This window comes from Megalops cyprinoides, chromosome 19 (genome assembly GCF_013368585.1).
Source record: "Megalops cyprinoides isolate fMegCyp1 chromosome 19, fMegCyp1.pri, whole genome shotgun sequence".
In the NCBI taxonomy this organism is placed as follows: domain Eukaryota; kingdom Metazoa; phylum Chordata; class Actinopteri; order Elopiformes; family Megalopidae; genus Megalops; species Megalops cyprinoides.
In genome coordinates this window covers 10811743-10831336 of record NC_050601.1, presented here as the reverse complement: position 1 = coordinate 10831336, position 19594 = coordinate 10811743, and the positions used below count along the sequence as shown (strand labels likewise).

The window sequence follows — 19594 nt, the reverse complement described above, 5'->3', positions numbered from 1 at the left end:
GTTTCTAGACTGTTAACTGGATCGTCTGAAAATGAAACTTAATAACGCAGCTACGCATGTCTATACCTGTATGTGATACTTCATATTGTTTATGGTAAACATGAATGTGGCCCTGAAGCCGTCAGGAGAGATGAAAGGAATGAGACAGATATACGTAGTGTTATTCTGCCAAGCTGCATGTTTTTTTGGTCTCTGCTGGAACAAAATCAAAAAAAGATCAAAACAATGACAAAACTGAAGGAATGGAAACAATGAAAACTGAATAAGAACAGAAAGAGAGAGAGAGAGAGAGAGAGAGAAGAAAACATGGGAGGCTCAGAAATGACAAGTACAGTGTCCCTACAGAGAACTCACTGAAACATTGAAGTGGATGAGAAAAGTCAGCTGTTTTAGGAGGCCTTGCTACTCTGGGGAAAGGTGTTTACCCAGCTCTGTGTGCGGGCTTTGGCCTGGTCCCAGTCATACAGCGGACGGTACTGGAAATGGCGCTGGGCCTTGTCAGAGCGCACGGTGAAGGAGGTGGAGGCCACAGCCAGTGTGTAGCGGTTGAGGAGGGGGGTGAAGTTACACACAGGCTTCAGCACCAGATGTAGCAGGTCGTTCACACCCGCTATCACCCACAGAAGCCAGAAGGGCACCCGCACCTGACGGAAGTTGAATTGTGAAAGGAACTGCATGTTGAAGTCTTCGTAGCTCTTGTACGGCGAATCGTCATAGCAGAAGTACACTTCCCCTCCCAGTCTCTGAGGGTTCTCTCTCAGGGATCGAGCAGCCAGCAGATGCATCCAGGCTACATTGCCTGAGGGTAGAGATGATGTGGAGGTTAAGGGAGGGCTGTGGACTCTAAAGTCTATGTAAAGCATTAGGTTTGCCACTGTTTCAGCTTACAAAGGTTAGACAACAAAGAGGTTATGACATTTTGGCATTTTTCTGGCGGCAAGACTAGTTTAACATCCGACTGGCTGTTACAATGGCATACTTAAGTTTGAAGTCATCTTAATACAAACTGGTGCTGGAAGACAAAATTCAATACTGTTTTGTCCATCCAGGATTCAAAAACCTGCAACTACTTGATAACAACCCATACAAATGCCTATGAACTTGACCTTGGCTTGGCTTTATTTACACAAGTGTGATATCTAACCTTATAGGGACCATTAACTCATTAGCTCTGACATTCCAAGACCATCTGTTCAACTGTGTCCTATAAACTTTGTTACAATTTTTTTTTTAAGTCAAACAAACTGAAACAGGCTTACGCACTTTCAAACTAAATGAACTCCACAGTAAACGGACAAAAGTCACAAAGTCCAGTGTAAATCAATGTCAGCCTGGCTCCTAGTTTCATGTGGCAAAAATGGGAAAAATGAGTCACAAACAAACTAGACTTGTGAGTGATGTCCACAATTAACCTCAAAGGCAAGCTCAGACACTGCTATTTTTGTTCAAGAGCAGAAGTGCACCCACACTCTTTGGTTTTAGACAAAACAAATTTGATAAAACATTTTTGCCAAGTGAGTGAGCCTCAGAAACCCCTCTGTATACCCATTCCACCCCACGAGCAGAGGTCGTGCAGAGGTAATTAAAGGTTTCACATCTAACGTTCTGGAGATGTTACAAAAATGTACTAACTATTGGTAATCTGAAGTGTTATCCCAGGCTTAGAGATATAAATGAAAATAATTTGCTTCCATGGTATGGAGGGATGTAGCAATGATTATTTTGGTGATCTATATTGAATTGTTACTGTTAAATTTGCTTTAAAAAGCATCAAGTTGTTTTAGTCATTCAACCATTGTGAAGGCTCCAACTATTTTTACATAAATACCTGTTAAAACAAGTTCAATGGGCAGCTTGTAATGAGTGTGCTTTAAACGAAATAAAACCCAAGTGTTTTGTTAGAACAATCGGGCCTTCCCAAATGTACCTGTTTAGTAAGAGCCATGTCACATAATTTGCACGGCCACTGCTTGCCCTGGGGTTAATTTTGAAATAAATTGTAAACTTACATATGGTAATTGGTAATGATGGAGTGATCATTTTCCTGAGAACAGCCACAGATGCTCAACAACAGTATGAGTGCTCATGCCTTTGGCTACATTAGCCTGACATCAACTCAGTCATGGACAGGTTGTGCATGTTAGTGTGGGTGTGAGCTTCTGTGTTTTGGCTCACAGGGTGACTGTTCAAATACGGGTGTGTGGCAAGAGAGCACGGTCTCATTTCTGGCAGTTGATTTTGCTGTGGCTGTGTTCCTTTCTTGTATGTTGGTTTTCAAAATAACTTTTTTGTTAACAATTGCTTCTTGTATAGTACCAGTCAAAAGTTTGGACACATGTGGTTAAGATAATAGGAAACATGCATTCAAAGACATTTTCATCTAAAGACTTATTCTTAAATGCTTGAAATTTGTTTCTTAGACAAACATGAAAAGTGAAATTGATGCCTACATATGAATTTCTTTCCAAAAAATTTTTATTTTAAAGATTTATTCATTTTCATTTGTATTATTTCAGAAATTTGATATCCATACTATTATTCTAGAAACTGGAAAATAGTAAAAATAAAAGAATAAAAGTTGTATCCAAACTTTCGGCTGGTACAGTAGTTTGTATGTGCGGTGTGTCGGCTGGCGCTGCCGTGGCAACCCTTTCCCTCGATGCCCACCTGCGTAGACGCGACCGTGCTCTGTGGTCCGGGGGACGCCCCGGATTACGTACCCCCCTGCGCGCATCGCCGTGTTGTAGAAGTCCCGCATCAGCTGGTGGTGCTCCCCATAGATCCCCGTAGGCCTCAAGGAACAGGTGTACAGGATCGCCCCTCCGTTCACCTGAGTTACAGAGGGAGGGAGAAAGAGGGACAGGGGGCAGGGCTTTGTCAGGTGCAGCGCAATGACGCAATGATGATCTTTACTACTCAGAAAGGTACGAGGAGATGTGCTGCATCTATAGACTGTACCGTGTACCTTTCAATTTTGTGCTGAATTACACAGTAGCAGCTTTGATAACACTTCTGCAGTTATCTCTGCAGGACACTCACCCCTGCATAATGATATAACTGCGCTGAAGTGACGATGACATCACGCTTCCAAGTATTGCACTTCCAAGCTAATAAGAGCTCAGTGGTCAGAGGTCAACGTGTGTCACTGTCACTTCAGCCTGTGGTTAAGGGCTGTCCAATCAGAGATTACTGGAGATAGGTTCAGTAGCTGAAGTAACACCAATGATGTGATCACATATGCACCCAAATTTCAAAATGAGCTGGTGACTCTTATAATTCTGCAGAATACAGACAACATCAAACTGCAGCTTGTTGCTGTTGGGATATGGTTTTTAGCTATTGTCTTTTAGCTAAGAGAAAAAAACTCACTCAGATGCAGGTGCTGGTGACTATGTGTGCTTTTAGTGAGCCTGTTTTCACGTCTGGGGTGTCTTTTAGCAACTCTCCTTTTTCTCAAATAAATCTGGGAACAATGCTGTCCCAACAAACAAACTATACTTGAAAAATATGTCAGCTGTGAAAAATAAACAACTGTGTCTCATGCTGATGATGATGACGATGGCGGCCTTCAGGCTGTATGCCAGCTGTTCTAAAGAAAAAAATTCCAAATAGAAGCCCAGAAAAATGTATGACAAAAATATCACACAAATATCATATGTGCGTGTTGCTTTACAGACCATATGATTCAGTGTCTGAGAAAGGTACCTCCCTTAAAAGAGTATTTTTATCTAAACTGGGTTTTTATGTAAATGCTGGGTGCCACATACAAGAAGTGCCCTCCTTTGTCCTGCTACTGGAATTAAGTTCACTCTGAGTCTGATATCTATACTGTCTTTCCATTATATGTTAAGAAGAGCCTGAGTGGCTCAGACAATAAAGACTTAAAGACTGAGACTGAGCCCCGTGGCCCAGTTTCTTACCCAGCTGTACGATTTGCTGACAAAGACTAGGAGCCCACATTAGCTTTGCTCCAGCAGGGAAGGTGTGGGTGGGTCAGCTAGGGTCTCCTGGCTGCACTACTTTCAGCACAACGCAACTCATCTGGGCACCTATGAGTTAATCGCCATTCAGATAGTGGCCCCTCTTCTGACAAAGTTTGCCTCCTGGTGCACTGTGGGAAATGTAGTATGGAATAGAATCACAGTAGGTGTGTGCTTCTATTGTATAACTGAATTTGCCTTTTTCTGCAAATTCAGCAGCTGCCATGGGGATGAGCTTAATGTACAACTGGTGACTATTAACGCCTTGTGAAGAAATGCAAATAATATTAATACAGCGAAAGCGACATAATCTTTTATTTATCTTCATTGGTACAGTGCTTACATGCATACTGACACACACACAAGCACTACACCATAAATAAGGTACGTGTGCTTGTCATGGTACTAACTGCCTGAAAAGAATATAAAGCCGAATATGACCCAAACATGAAATCAAAATGAAAAAAAAAATGCGCACACATACAAAAAAGGTAGTATTTCATCCCTGACAAGTTTTCCAAAAGTGAATGCTTCACAATGCTGTGAAGTCTAAACAGTGCTAAACAGACTAAACAGACAGTGTTTGCACTGTTGTTGCTTCTATACTTATACACTGTCCTCTTACTCTGGACTCTGACTGTGGTGCGGCAGCCTGTTGAGTTATATATGTGTGGGCGTGTTTGTGTATGTGTATATATATAATACCTTCCTGCCATTGGCCTCCAGCACCAGTTTCTCAGCCTCTGCTTTACTCTTGGGATACGGCATCTCATGGCACACATTGTACACAGTGTCCTCATCCCCTCTGTGAAAAGGAAAGAGAGAGAATATTTGAGAAGATGGAAACATACACATAGATCAGTTGTACTCATTAAAGCTGATGAAAGTGGGATAAAAGTAGGATGAAAGGTAGGACACTGGGAGGGGACAGAGACAACGCAATGTCTGTGTTCAACAGTGAGTCAAAGGCCACATTGCGAATGCCACAAGCTGAGGTTTTACAAAAGGGGTCTGAAAAGACAGTAATAGAGCTGCTGGCTGGCACAGACTAACAATGTATTCTCTGATCAAAGTCAGAGGAAAGGGAGAGGGACGGAAGGGAACATGCTTGTTCAGGATAACAAATGTCACAGACAGCCAGGAAAAACAACCAGCAAGCCAAATGACTGATTTGACCTGGAATCAAGCTGCAAGCAAGCATCTGGCTCTTCATTGTTTTTTGCTTGTGTTGCACTCTACCTCATTTGTAAGGTGCTTTGGATAAAAGCGTCTGCTAAACGAATAAATGTAAATGTAACCTCCCCTGGCACTAGCAGATATCGACTGGATAAATTTGAATTGTTAAAGAGAGACAGTCGCTTAATATAAGGATAATAAAGGTGAAAAGTGCGGCTGTCAGAACCCAACCATGAGGCGCAAAGGCGGGGGGGGGGGGGGGGGGGGGGAGGAATGGGGGGACTAGGGTTGTTTTTAAAAACTCAGAACAGCTATTCCAATGTATGGAATGCAGCAAAATAACACCCAGATGGCCAGAGAGAGAGACAGAGACAGGGAGATTTTCTTGTTTTTTCTTTGCTCATGTTGAGGTGAAGCCCCAGTCAAATGTGATACAAATGCTTGGAGACAGCTGGTCATGCCTCCAAGAAATGTTTTTAATAGGCCAACAGGAAAATTAATTCACAAGTTGGCGTTTTAATCTGTAGGCAACTGTCCATTTTCTGAAAGAAATCTGGGGACAATATTGTCCCAACAACAAAAAAATCACACTTGAGAAGCTGTTTTGGAAAAATAAAACAATGGCTTCTTATGCTGATGAGCATAATAGTGATGATGAAGGCCTATAGGCTATCTGTAATCTGTTCTAAAGATTCTAAATGGATACCAAGAAAAATTTATCACTGTCGGGCACTGAATGCATGTGTGGTTCAGCTGTGGATTGTATGATTCAGTGTTTGCGGACTCAGTGCCTGGTGTTAATGCTTCTTTGGCACTGACAGGGAAGTGGGATGCCTGGAATGCGCTAAGCTATTTCAAAAACAGGCCTTCTCCTCTCCCCAATTACATTTTGTGGTATGACAAAAAAAGACCATTTTGGGAGGATGGAACAAGCTGCTAAACTGGGTGAATGATACAAACAGCAGCCAAAGGTAACAGCTACAACACCACCCCGATTTCCCCTTGCTCCTCGTATCTTTGTAACAGGCAGAAACAGGCTTTTGCTTGTAATGCGGACTGGAGTTGGGCTTCCTCTGGGCGTGAGAGCTCTGGGCCAGATTTATTAAGGTGATGGTTTCAGTACAAAATATGCAAATTTAATGCAGCCAACAATCATGGTGGGTGGCAGTGTAGCATAGTGGTTAAGGAGCAGGACTCGTAACCGAAAGGTTGCCGGTTCTGTACCCTTGGGCAAGGTACTTAACCCACAATTGCCTCAGAAAATATCCAGCTGTATAAATGGATAACATTGTAAAGAACTGTAACCTATGTAAGTCGCTTTGGATAAAAGCGTCTGCCAAATGAATAAATGTAAATGTAAATCAATTCATTACAACTAGTTACGGAAAGCAGGTGACTGCACAGTCTCTCTAAAGAAACACCCCACCCCACTGTCACAGTTAGGCGCATGCAAACCACAGAAAACAATGGACAGGACATGACCAAGTCCAAGTGAGAACATACTTTGAAAACAAACATTTTCAACAGGTGCGGGTACAAATGTGTAATGACACCGAAATATGAAAGACAAGAGCAGAATCTGTAATCTGATCCCACATAAAATCACATTGCTCTGCAGCCAAAAAATGAAGATAGCACGGTTGATGAAGAGAGCTAATGCAGTGTCATACTGGCAGTATGTTGCAAAACTGGTCAAGAGGTATCAGATGGAGCACCTGGAGGTAAACTGTTTTACACCGACAGCCTGTAACTTACGACTTAGACTTTCTGAAGTCTACTGTTAGTTTGCTATTGTTGCCGTGTCATGTAACATAATTAATAGGTTATCCAAAGTGCGCCTGAAGTAGATTTATCACTCGTGCAAGTAAATGAGTGATTTGACATCACCAGGCTGATAGACAGTGTGTGGCTCAGTCAGTAAGGCGCTTGTTTTGAGGGCAGGCCAAACCCTATGACTCAGGTTCACAACCAGCTAGGTCACTGTCAGGTGCCTATCACACTGAGTGCCCATTTCACGGTGGGTGAACTATGGTGTGACTTGTAGAGGGGAAAAAACAGCTACTGGCTATGAGCGAGTGTATTGGATGATTGCTTTTGTCTTGCTCCAGTGGCCCTACATGAGTGCAGAGATTGCCACTCTGAGACAAGCCCAATGTGCAATCAGTGATCCCAAACAGGGTTGCGTCAAAAGCATAAAAATCCAGATCTGAGGCTTTGTTGAGCTTCTTCACGGTGTGCACAGCCAAATACTGTGCACAAAAAAACATTTCAAATTTCTGCACAAACATGAGACTTCCAGGAAGCTAAATCTGAACTGATGGAACCTATTAACAAGTCCCCTTAAGAGTTCTTGCACAGTCTGGCATTACATTACATTACTGGCATTTAGCGGACACTCTTATCCAGAGCGACTTCCATCAGTTACAGTGTTTTTACAATGTTATCCATTTATACAACTGGATATTTACTGAGGCAATCGTGGGTTAAGTACCTTGCCCAAGGATACAGCAGCAGTACCCCAGCGGGAAATCGAACTGGCAACCTTTCAGTTACGAGTCCTGCTCCTTAACCACTATGCCACACAGCCGTATACACACGAATATAAACAAGTCTGTTTATTAAACGCAAAAGCAAACACTGTTGCTGCCCTTGAGAAACAGTTCTTAATAGTGAATGTTACCCCTTATGAATGGTCAGCAAAGCCCATGTGGGCCTTTACTGCATAAAAAATGAGTTCTGAATGAGTTTACTGTAAGGCAGGAAATTTCAAATGGGACAGAGGGAGGGATGAAGAGGGGAAAATCAAGCAACAGATTGAGAGAAGAGGAAAAATATAATAGACTTCAATATAAAAAGGAAGAAGGGAGAAAGCATAAGGTACCTGATAAAGGGGTCCCCCTTGATATTGGGTCCCACCACCTCCATGCTGCTAGTATACACTAGATACTGGACCCCATTTTCCACACATGCATCTATCATGTTTACAGTTCCTGAAAGAGAGAGGACGAGACAGGCAGGCAGACACACACACACACACACACACACACACACACACACACACACACACACACACACACAGAACTGATTACCAAGGGGAGCAGACATTCCATGATACAATAACCTCACTCATAAATGCAAGATTGAAACACTAAATGCAATTTACAGACCACAGAATATTTAAACTACACCTGAACAAATGTTGCACAAGACAGAAACATTCCTCAGACTAGAGCTTCCAGGAAGATTTGGAAACTTTCTGGGTGGGTGAATACTTCAAAATATGACATTCTTACTGATACGTATCTTTGATTTATTTCCTTGACTTGTGTAGAAGGGTAACTCAAGGGTTCATCAAAAGTCTAATTGACTGTTGTGCAGAGGCTAGTTCCTGCACACTGGCAATGGTCCATAAAGTCAAAGGCAAAACAGTGCTGATGTCTGCCTTTTTGGAAAAACTGAACATTTGAGGTGGATCGATTGGTTCCTTCCAGGGGTGGACACCCCAGCTTCAGAAAGTAAAAGTCCTGCCACATATTCCACGCACGCACTACATCAGCTGAATTTGATTAGCACAACTCTTCAGCCAGGTAGAGGAGCTAATTTGTGAAATCACCTTGTTTAGTGAATGGCTAGAACAAATACGTGGCAGGGCTTTCACTTTCTGAAGCCGGGGTGTCCACCCCTGGTTCCTTCTAGGCCTCCCACTGGCAGCACCATACTGAAACAGTCCATTCCATATCTCTAATCCCGGACATGACATGCTGCTTTAAGCTCCCATTGGGCTTGAGACATAAAAGAGGACTGTGAGCAGAGTTATACGCCCACTTTATACGCCCTCTTGAACTTTGGATCCCCAACATTGAGGGCCTGGACCTGGACACACGCCTGAGTTCATAGGAATACTAAAAACAAAACGTAGTCAAAAACTCTGATCTTTTTTTTCCTACTGCCTAGGGACTACACAAGAGACCTTCATAACTTTTTCCTCAGGTCTACGAGGTGCAGTGCTGTTGTCAACAACACTCATCACACAGAGACGCTGCAGAATTCAGTGCAGCACCACTGCTGGCACAGAGCTCAGGCTCCTAAGCACCGGCACATGACATGCACACGTGAGGGTATCAGGGGAGGTTAGCCACTTATGTGTGACAAACATTATCGGGAGCTTTTTTAGTAAGAGCAAATGCTTTGTTATCCAAACGTGCAATACATTTAAGTCACAGGGTTATACTGTGGAGGAGTTTTTTTTTTTAGTCGGAATTCCACAGAAAATTGATTCTGCAGCTACAACATTTTTTTTTAATAGTTTGGAGCCTCTCAACATTTGGCATCTCTAGAGCCATGTGTTGGCCGTGTGGAGTTCTGCATGACCTGCTGAAACACTTTATGGGAAAGATGTCTTTTACGCTCCTCCCACACTGCTCTGTCCTTTCATCATCCAGCACCACACCTTATCCCACTCGGCTCCAAAACCAAAACAGTTTCATCCACCTCCAATTACTAAGCGATCAAGCAGCACCGGCTCAGGTCATATTGTCTGCTCTGCTCTCCCTGCTCCCATTACATTACATTATAACATTATTGCCATTCAGCGGACGCTCTTATCCAGAGTGACTTCAGTTACAGTGTTTTTACAAGGTTATCCATTTATACAGCTGGATGTTTTACTGTCGCAACTGTGAGTTAAGTACCTTGCCCAAGGGTACAGCAGCAGCGCTGCAGTGGGGAATTGGATCAGTAACCTTTTGGTTGCTAACTCGATTCCTTTCAATCCCTGGTTCGACCTGCTCCTTACCACTATGCTACATTTCCGCCCCATTAACCAATAAGGCCTCCCTCCTCTCCCGCCCGGATCACCTTGGACGTTGACAGTGTAGATGGTTTTCTCAGGGACCCTGTGCCACACGTCCACCAGGCTGGCCGTGTGGATGACCACGTCTGCACCCCTGGATGCCTCCAGCACAGTGGGGTAGTCTGTAATATCACCCTGTATCACCACCACCTTTACCGTCTCTGAAAAAGAAACAGACAGACATAGCGCAACACAATGACTCAAAGAACTACAGACAGAGAAGAAAATAAAACACCAGAACTGGAACAAGCACTGAAGGTGAAACATAGTTTCTGTACCTGTAAAGTGTTGCCACGGTAAACTACACACATGCATGGCTCTCCAACTGCATGAATGTAGGTTAAATAACTATGGTTACTTAACCTACATTCTTTCAGTACCTGTTGCTGTGATTTCATATACTGTACCACAAATTACACTGCATTTTATACATTGGGTCCTTTCATGGTACAGGTGTGAAAATTTGTATATGGAATTTGTAATAGGAATGTTCTAATATCCTTCTTGTCAACATAGAAGACAGATGAGAGGAAATTCCCAGCATTTCCCAGAGACAAAAGAATAAAAACTAGTAGCTTCATAACCCCTAAGCTCCCCTTGACTACCACAACCAAAAAAAGAAAAAAATTTGTTTTATCTGCAATAAAACCCTCAGTACGCCTCCAGACTTCCACTTCCTTAGTTCACCTCAGGCTTACTGTAAACTAGAGCGGAAAGAAAAAGATTTTCAGTATTGTTTTTTCCCCCTCCCTCACATTTGTTTCCCCTCCGCCGTACTTTTGTTCAGACATTGCCGCTTCCCCCATTTCACAATGCAGATAAATGATACTCTTTGGAAGATTAATCAGCAAACCTCAAACCACCGTGGGAAAGATAATTATGATAAACTCACCCCAAATCTCTGCTCATTACAGTTCATCCATATAAAATCAAGGGCATTGTTTAGGTGCTATGATGATTATCATCCTGCCAAGCACTACTACTCAAATTATCTTACAGCGGTTATCGTTATTGCGTACATCTACTTCACTCATTGATTCCTATGCAGGTCTGCACGTCACTCTAAGCCATTTTATCTGATTCCTCTTCTCCAGAATTCTGGACTGCTTCGCAGATCTGCTGATATAATGGGAAAAGTAAGTGGGATGGGCCATCCAGATGACATGAAGATCAATGAATCTGCCCTGACTCTGCACAGCATGAGAAGTGCCAAAGTTCTAGATTTGGTAAAAATGTAAATGTAGATTTGACATTTTGTATTGGCTATGTAACAAAGTTCTCATAAGCCGTACAACACGACTTCTTATTATAATAATAAATCGTGCAGAATCGAGACACACACAGTAATAAATATCCATACAAAAAGTTTCAAAGGGACCAGAGTTGCAAAACCAAGCATTCAGGTTCAAAAAATGAAAACTCCTCAGGAGGCCCCCATACAGAGCATGGCCCTCATTCTTACAGTGTTATGCAAGACACTACAACAACTGAGAAGCAGAACTCCAACAACTGTACAAGCCGGCAGATGCCACAGTAAAGGTGCGTATATGATTCATAAGGAATATTCCACAGAAAAGGAAACCATTCCGCTGTTCACACTTAGTCACTCCGGCACACCGTTCGTGCGTCAAAGAGGGTACACTTCACACCCTTCCCCGCTCTTCCTCCCCAACCGCCCTGAACCATAATTTTTTCGCCACTCCTAATCCCTTTACTGCCTTTATTCCCAATACGACACACACTGCCACGGTGTCTGGTCCATTCCGGTTTCCCCAGTAATTTAGCTTCACGCCTAGTTCAAGGCTTGGAATTAAAATAAACCAATTTAAGACTCATCTGAAGTCTGAAGTTGAAGTTTCTGACATCGTCAAAGTTTATTCCTTTACAATCTCAACACAGTCCATTGCTATTTCAGATTTACCAACAACCCATTACGATTCAATCCATATTTTCAGTTGTTACGTCCACGACCGCAATCGTGTTCACTGTCATGCAGAACTGTTTTAACCCAAAGGCTGACACAACAACAGTATGAAATTCCTTCAAACCCGTCTAGGAAATGTCTGCCGCGATTCCAGCGAGATTAGCACTGTTAATTGCTGTAAATGCAGTGGAAGTTATCTGATACTATTCAGTAGAAGGGCTGGAAGTGCATGAAAGACGGTTTGTGAAAGTGAGCCAAGTAATGACCACTTTATTATTAAGTAAGTTTGTTACAATCAGCAGCGGCACTGAAAATAAACAATAATTATCAGTGACAAAGCTTACCAGTACTGCGATCCTGTAGACTAGGGTCTGAGTGTTTGTCGAGGAGTCGAATCTCCATTAATCGATCCTCCTTCTCCAGTAAAACCTGCAGCAGGTGCCGACCGAGGAATCCACACCCACCCGTGACCAAGTATATCAGACCACGTTCTTCAGACATGCCTGCTTCGGTTTGCTCTTAGTTTTTTGAGGTATGGGCTGTCGCTAGCTGCCTAAATATATTTGAATCCTTGGTCAGTTTCTTCGTAGGTCGTTTCCCCTTCGTCTCCAGAGGTAGCGATGATATCTGACTCCTCTTACCAGATCAGCTCCACGCAAAGACAAAAGCTGCCAGAGAGAAAGTGAAGTTAAAGGGAGAAGAGGAGGCGGGGGAGAGAGAGAGACAGCCCTACGTGCGTTTTGCCTGGTCATGAAGTGAATGAGCAACTGTGAAAAACGTGTCCGGTGCGCAATATTTTATTACGAAATTACCTTACAGGCCATAATCTACACAAATGTGATGTTCATCGTAACTTATCCTATAATAGCCAGTGTTAAAACGTGGAAAGATACCATAAGGTCAAGTATTATTCCAGATATTTACAGTGCTTTTCAGAACCTCACTTTGTTTACTGTTACGTACGCCCCATGGCAAAGCTGCGTTTGTCTCGACCATACAAAAACAGCACAACTATGCAAAACTATTCAGCGTTCAGGGTCATCGGCAAGTCGTTCTATCGATCGGCCTTTCTCTGCGCTGAAGTTACCGACACACCCAGCCAAGCAAACAGGGTCCAGTGCGTGTTCTGAAGCGTTTGTTTACAGTGAGGATGTTTTAAACGCACACCCTAGTCCGGATAATAGCGGTCATATTCTGTATAAGCTGTTTGCACGCAATATGAAATACGACCACCAATAATACCAATATAATGTACTGAATAAACTCTGTAAGACAACCCTGAATGCCCCCCCCCCCCCCCCCATAAGTATCTTAATTGTGAAGACCGCTCATAAAATGTTCATATTTGAATTATTTTTTAGTCGATTTCCTTGGCCCACTGACAAAAAAAAAAAAAAACTTACTGCAAATGAATTTTTCCTCGTTGCTCCAAACATACAAGTTATTTTGATAAACATGACCAGCAACCAGCAAACATCCCTGTGCATGCCTGTTGTGAGCTTTCTGTTAGCAGTGTGGGCTGGCAGTAAACTCTCAAGGGACCCACAGTTGGCTCCCCCACACTGGGGCCTAACATAGCGGCCCTACACGGGAATGATTTGAAGAATGCTTATTGTGAGCATCGGAGTGCTGGATCCTTTGTGGCTAGCCGATAGGCCAGCACTCCAGACTTCACAGGAAACACACATGGGACAAACAGCAGGCAAGCCCATTTGGACTAGGACGATGGGCTGTGGAAAGTGTGTCAACTAAATTGAAAATTAATTTACTTCTTAAAAGGCAACGAAATTACAAATTGACAACTCTTTATTTAAAAAATAGCTGCATTTTATTGTGCGAGGAATGTATTTTATTTTCCTTTCTAGGTCAGGAGTTAACAAGTGCGCACTCACTCATCAGTCCAATAACACTGTCACACATACAAACATACACACATATGGGTGTGTTATGGGACTGATGAGTGAGTGTGCACTTGTGTACTATGTTTACTTATGAGAACCCAGAGCAGGCTGCCCATGTCACTGTTAGCCCCTGAGGGCAGGCCCTCTGCCATCCCCATGAGAAAGTCTGCGTGGGTTTGCTGCGGGCCGCCCACACACAGCCACAACAGGCATGCTTGCTGGGAAAGGTTTAAAATGTGCATGTGCGGGAGGAACATTAAAACTGACGTATTGACATTGCTCAATATTCCATTTCGCAGAGGGTTACCTGGAATAATGGCTTATTTGGAATGTTTTTCTGCGGGTAAGGTGTTTACATGGCTTGTCGTATTTAGAATACTTGAATTTTTGTGTTAACGTTGGAGTATTAATGAGCATGTAACAGTCATTGGAACATGATCTATCTATTCTTGTTCCACAGTGCAGTGATACTCACTGAATGGGAATTGAACCGTCATGTACCTTCAGTTGAGAGAAAAAGTTTACTGTATCTCCCTCACCAGCCAGAAGCAGACCAAGTATTGGACATATGTGACTTTTTTGTCAAGTGTCAACTGCTTCAACATCTACGCCTCAGGACTATATTGAACACATGTTATTCAACATCTTCTTTTGATTTTTTTTTTTTTTACCTTAACATTTGTTATTTCTTTTCAGGTGACAACTACAGTTGTAAGTAAGCATAGTTACTGGCCTCTTGCAACCATACATTTTATACCTAACTATTTTCTGCTTTCTTTTTTGTTTTACTTAACTAGGCCTGAGTGGCTCTATAGAAAATGTTTCCAACCTTATTCTAGACCTTTTTGATTGAAACATTTACTCCAGTACCCTTTTATAATATCTGAGTCTTCAGCTCCATTATCATTTGTGATTATTTGTCTCATTTCTAGGCATATCCAAAAACTCTTTCTAGTTCCCCTGGGGGGTCCTTGTACCCCTATTTGAATATGTCTGTCCTGTGTAGGATACTGCGCTGTAGAAGTTTAATGATTGTTGTGTTATGGTAATGTTTGCCAAAACCCAAAAGACACTATGAGAGATGATACATGCGCTTCCTATTGTGTGCACCAGAATGGTACAGGATGCTGTGTTGCGAGATAGGAAGGGTTTTTTTCCGATCAGGCAGTGATTGTTTAGCGTTGTGTATCAGAGGTGCTTGATTCCCATGTCCACCTCTTCCTCTGTTACTGGAATACTCAGAGAGTGTGTGACAGTAGTAGCATCTGTGACCATTCATGGTCTTTTTCTTCTCCGTAAATTAATTTTCAAATTTTTCTGCTCTAATTTTTTTCCAGTTCATTACTGACTTCTATTCAGTGCTTGCCCTCTCTCTAATCAGTAGTCCTCTGCGTGTCCTTTGATAAAGTCACAAAACAACGGTTAAAGTTTAAGGTCACTGTTATTTGCATAGAAACTTCGTCTTAGAATCCCTCCCTTACAAAAGTCTCTCTCTCTCACACACACACACACACATACAGAAAGTTCTGATTGTGGTGAGACTTTCATCACCTTGTTATGTTATATATCAATGCAGACTCAGTTACACACAGTTACAAATTAACATGTACAAACACCGGAAAGGCACCGAAATAAGGCCAAAATCTATAGAGTCTATATAACAACACTGTAGGTCAGACAAAAAGCATGGTATACATGATCTGTTAAATCGAAAGGCAGAAAGAAACATTCTTCTTCCCCCTGTTCCCCTGTAGGGAGCTTTGGTTAATGGCAAGACTACTTTTCTGATTTTACGCATGTTAACTCCTGATCTTTACTTCAAAATTTTTCAGTACAGAAAATACTTCTGGTTAGTGTCACAGTGTTGAGACATATAGGTAATGCTGACTCTAAAAGAAAGTTATGTCAGGGTATGTCTGTGTCAGCTTCATTATTACTCTGTAAAGAAAACTATCTAATACTCAGACAGGTTTCAATCCAACTGTTTATACACATAACATGACTCATGGTTCTGGCTAGACTTCCAGACAATGTGCTACCAGCATGTATACATATTACTCACAATTCCAAATTCACAATAATAATGCACTTACTGCATATGTTCGGACAGGGATCCAGTTTATCATTCAGACGCAGCAGTGTCGCCAGAGATCCTGCTTATCGGAGATATTTGCTGCCCTTTCCCTCCCTCTCTGCTCCTCCCACTGTGCTCCTTATGGGTATTTCCTCACTCAGAAACCATGAATACTGACAGTGAAAAATAAAATTCTTGTTTAGGTTCAACCTAGCAAGAGAGAAAGTCAGCAGACTGAAGCAAAGCTCTAGTGATTTTCAGTTTTAGTGCCAATGCTCTGTCCTACCTGATTACTGATTACCTTGGTCAACAAGGCCAATTTGACTTTTAGTACATTCAAGAATTTGTTTGTATGGACTGCTCTCTTTCGACATACAAACAAATGGTAAACTCATTCTAATCAGCCTCATGTTTAAGCAGCATGTCTCCTAACTAAAGTCAATAAACACAAGTGACTTTGCTTAACATGTACTTATATGCTAAATCTGTGGATAGGAGAAAAAAAGGTTGACTTAAAACAGCCACACCAAGAGGCAGAGTCTACAACAACAGTTTACTGAAATCGATACTCCAAATGGAAAGATATCAGGTATCTAGTGCCGCATAGGTATCCTGTGTTAACCTTCTGCCTGACTACCTTACCAGAGCACAGGGTCAACACAGTCAATTTGCATTAAAAATGAGTATACCAGTATACTAGAGGATCCACCAGTGGAGGCATCTCCATTACTGTGTTTCTTCCATGCATCTTTTAAGTAACCATCATACAACACTGTGAAAACTGAAAATATTGTACCATTTGCTGAAACAAGGACTTAATGTACATGGAATATACTTTTACCCTATCACTTTCAGTTTTATTTTTATTCATTTTAATGTTTGTACTCTTTTTCTTGATTCTTTCAAACATTAATATTATATCTTTCTCCTTTCCTCACAGCCCTTCAGATATAACGTCAATACCAAATGTAATAGGTTTGTGCTGACATGAGTGTGACGGGGTGCCGTCACTATGGATGAGTATGCACTCTGACTGCCCTACCAAAGAGCCTGGCTCTTTGGTGTCGTGGTCAAAGTTGCATGTTTGGTACCCTGTAGACCTGGGTTCGAGGCCAGGCAGGGTGACTGCTCTTACCCTTCGCTACAATGAGAAACATTGCTAGTAAAATTGTCAAGTGGCTGTAGTCTGTGAGGATGTGGGCTAAATGTGAGTGAGGATGTGAGCAGTTAACAGAAACCATGAACATGTCCTGCAGCTTAAAGTCAAAACAAAATGATGTTTCTTTCTCTATCAGTTTTTTTTTACCTCTGTTATTTCCATCTCTTTCCTCTGGTTTTCAAGAGCTCTCTGCATTCACCATCCCTTTTCTGTAGAGTTGATCATCCATCTTGTTCTTCCTGGCTTCATTTAAGTGTGTCTGTCTCTGTCATATCTCACTATTTTTGCTTGCAGGAAATTGACCCAGTCCTGTGGCTGAGGTCTCAACCTAACCTCAGTCTTCTGTTTCCTCTGTGTCAGACTCTGTTCCTGTTTCTGACAGAGTGATGCCTTTTTTTGCTTGTGTTGTACTATACTGTAAGTTGCTTTGGATAAAAGCGTCTGCCAAATGAATAAATGTGAAGTAAATGTAAATGAGCTGCAGTGAGCTAGAAGCTGTACTAGTGTCTAGGTGACTCTACAATTGTTTATCAGTGATGTAATGCCTAAAAAAGAATCCCTTAGGATTATTCTTTTTGCTTGCAATTAAGGTCTTTGTATTTCACTAATTCTCCCCATTGACCTTTTGTGGTCAAAAACAACCTCAGTCAACCTTAGTAATTTTAATGATTACTTCATTTTTAAAAAAATGTCAGACCTTCCACTGTTTTCAGTTTTAGCAGATGTGTAGGTCAATGGCAGTACTTTAGTTTATTCCTTCAGTTCTTCCATTCTTTAATTGTTAATTTCATTAATTATTCTGTCAGTGTTTGGAATGACTAAAAATCCTGCCAATGGGAGTGATTAAAACCAACACAAGAACCCCTTCTCACTAAGGCATACTCACATGGGAAACAGTGAAAATAGAAGGCTTGAAAAAAGACTGAAAAAAAGACTTTGCCACTTGTGGGGAAGAAAGATGTTCATGATAATGGTTGGCATGCAACCATCTTATACTGCACTTCTGTTCAGCGTGGAGTGTAACCACAGGCAAGCAAACAGACATACAATTGACCAGTGCTCGGCAGTAATCAAGCAATCCAGCATAATTTACATTTTAAATGGCTATTATTTTAAAATCATCTTACTTAGGTTGTATTTTGGGCTGGAAAGCTCAAAATGACTCAGAATAATGAAAAATTTGGTTTAAACAGGAACCAACACAACATTGCTGTGCTAGTTCTCTACCACTGTCAGCCTTTAGCAGATAGAGGAGTTGATTGCTCCATCTACCTTTTCCATTGAGAGCATAATGTTGCTGAGAACAGCAGTGTGAGATTCACAAAAAACAGCATGCTCTTGGTGAGGTCACAGAAACCCATAAGACAGTTATCAAATTACACTGTGTAGGCTGTGACCCTATAACCACCATCAGCACAATAGGAAAGTCTGACACAATTCCACAAGAGAAATGCCAAGCATGACCGTTGCCTGCAACAATCCAGACGGCTCCCAAATAAACAGTTCTAGTTGACAATTTAGTTTTTTTTTTTTCATGTAGCTCCAGTGTTATCTGGTTTGAGCTGGATTTAGCTTGAGCTATGTTTAGCCTGTGGATTGCTGAAATAATCATTCATCATTACTTCCACTACACCCAGATTCCCGATGAAATTTGCACCTACAATGAAAACAAGTGAATAATGACAAAATACCTTCCTTTTTTTAAAAAATATTTTAATGCACCATTAATAAAGGGTCCAACGCATTAATACAAGAGAAATATTGCAAATAATATTAAAATAATAAATCAAATTAAAACAACAAAACAAAAATAAGAGAACTGAATGGAAAGGTATGTACACTTTTTCTGGGAGTAGGAAAGGAAGAAGAACGTATTTACAGACTGATACCAGTGTGTTTCTACGAGAAACAAACACCTCTACAATATTTACACTTAATTCTCTGAACTTTTTTCCCCTTTTTTGTTATAATTCTGTGGGTTGGTTTGTACTGAACGGCTTCTGTTGCAGTTAGAAATATCTTACAGGTTTCCTTCTTATGAACAAACTGCTGAAAAGAAGTTTAGAAAATAAAATGAGAAACTATTGACACCATGGCTGACACTGCCTGAGTTCAGGGTGCCTAACAGGAACCAACAAATGGTAGAAGAGATATATGGCCACACCTCTTTTATTCCCAGAGGCCAGAGTAACACAGGCAGTTGGGAATCAGACACTCACGTACACAACTTTTCCAGCCTGCCAATGGTGGAGGCGCTCGTCTGTCCTTCATTTCCCATGCTAAAGATAATCACAATTTACAAAAAAAGTTGTTTGGATGAACAAGCAGATTTAACTTAGCTTGTCAAGTCACCTCTAGTTCCTTTCTAAAATGACACTAAGCACAGCATTTGAGGAAAAGAAACCGGTACCCTAGTTCCAGGAGAGAAAGATTACCCAGATTTCCTTGGATGATAAAGAGTGAACACATAAAGACTTGTTCATAACTCAACTCTTGACACTAATTTATATAGCTTTCCCCTCAAAACA

General features: G+C 41.6%; 1 protein-coding gene across 2 annotated transcripts; it reads right to left on the bottom strand.

Moving 5' to 3' along the window:
• Positions 1-284: 284 nt before the first annotated feature.
• hsd3b7 (hydroxy-delta-5-steroid dehydrogenase, 3 beta- and steroid delta-isomerase) lies at positions 285-17314 on the bottom strand. 2 transcript variants are annotated; one of them, XM_036552474.1, is made up of 8 exons: positions 17214-17314; positions 15927-16080; positions 12277-12600; positions 10014-10169; positions 8038-8146; positions 4686-4785; positions 2668-2830; positions 285-799 (listed from the first exon to the last, which is right to left on the bottom strand). In XM_036552474.1, exons 3-8 carry the CDS (start codon positions 12431-12433, stop codon positions 390-392), a joined length of 1095 nt encoding a protein of 364 aa, XP_036408367.1. In that variant the 5' UTR covers positions 12434-12600; positions 15927-16080; positions 17214-17314; the 3' UTR covers positions 285-389. The 2 variants fall into 2 exon arrangements, with proteins under 2 accessions (XP_036408367.1, XP_036408366.1); XM_036552473.1 differs by lacking the exon at positions 17214-17314 and having other exon boundaries at positions 15927-16169.
• Positions 17315-19594: the final 2280 nt, after the last annotated feature.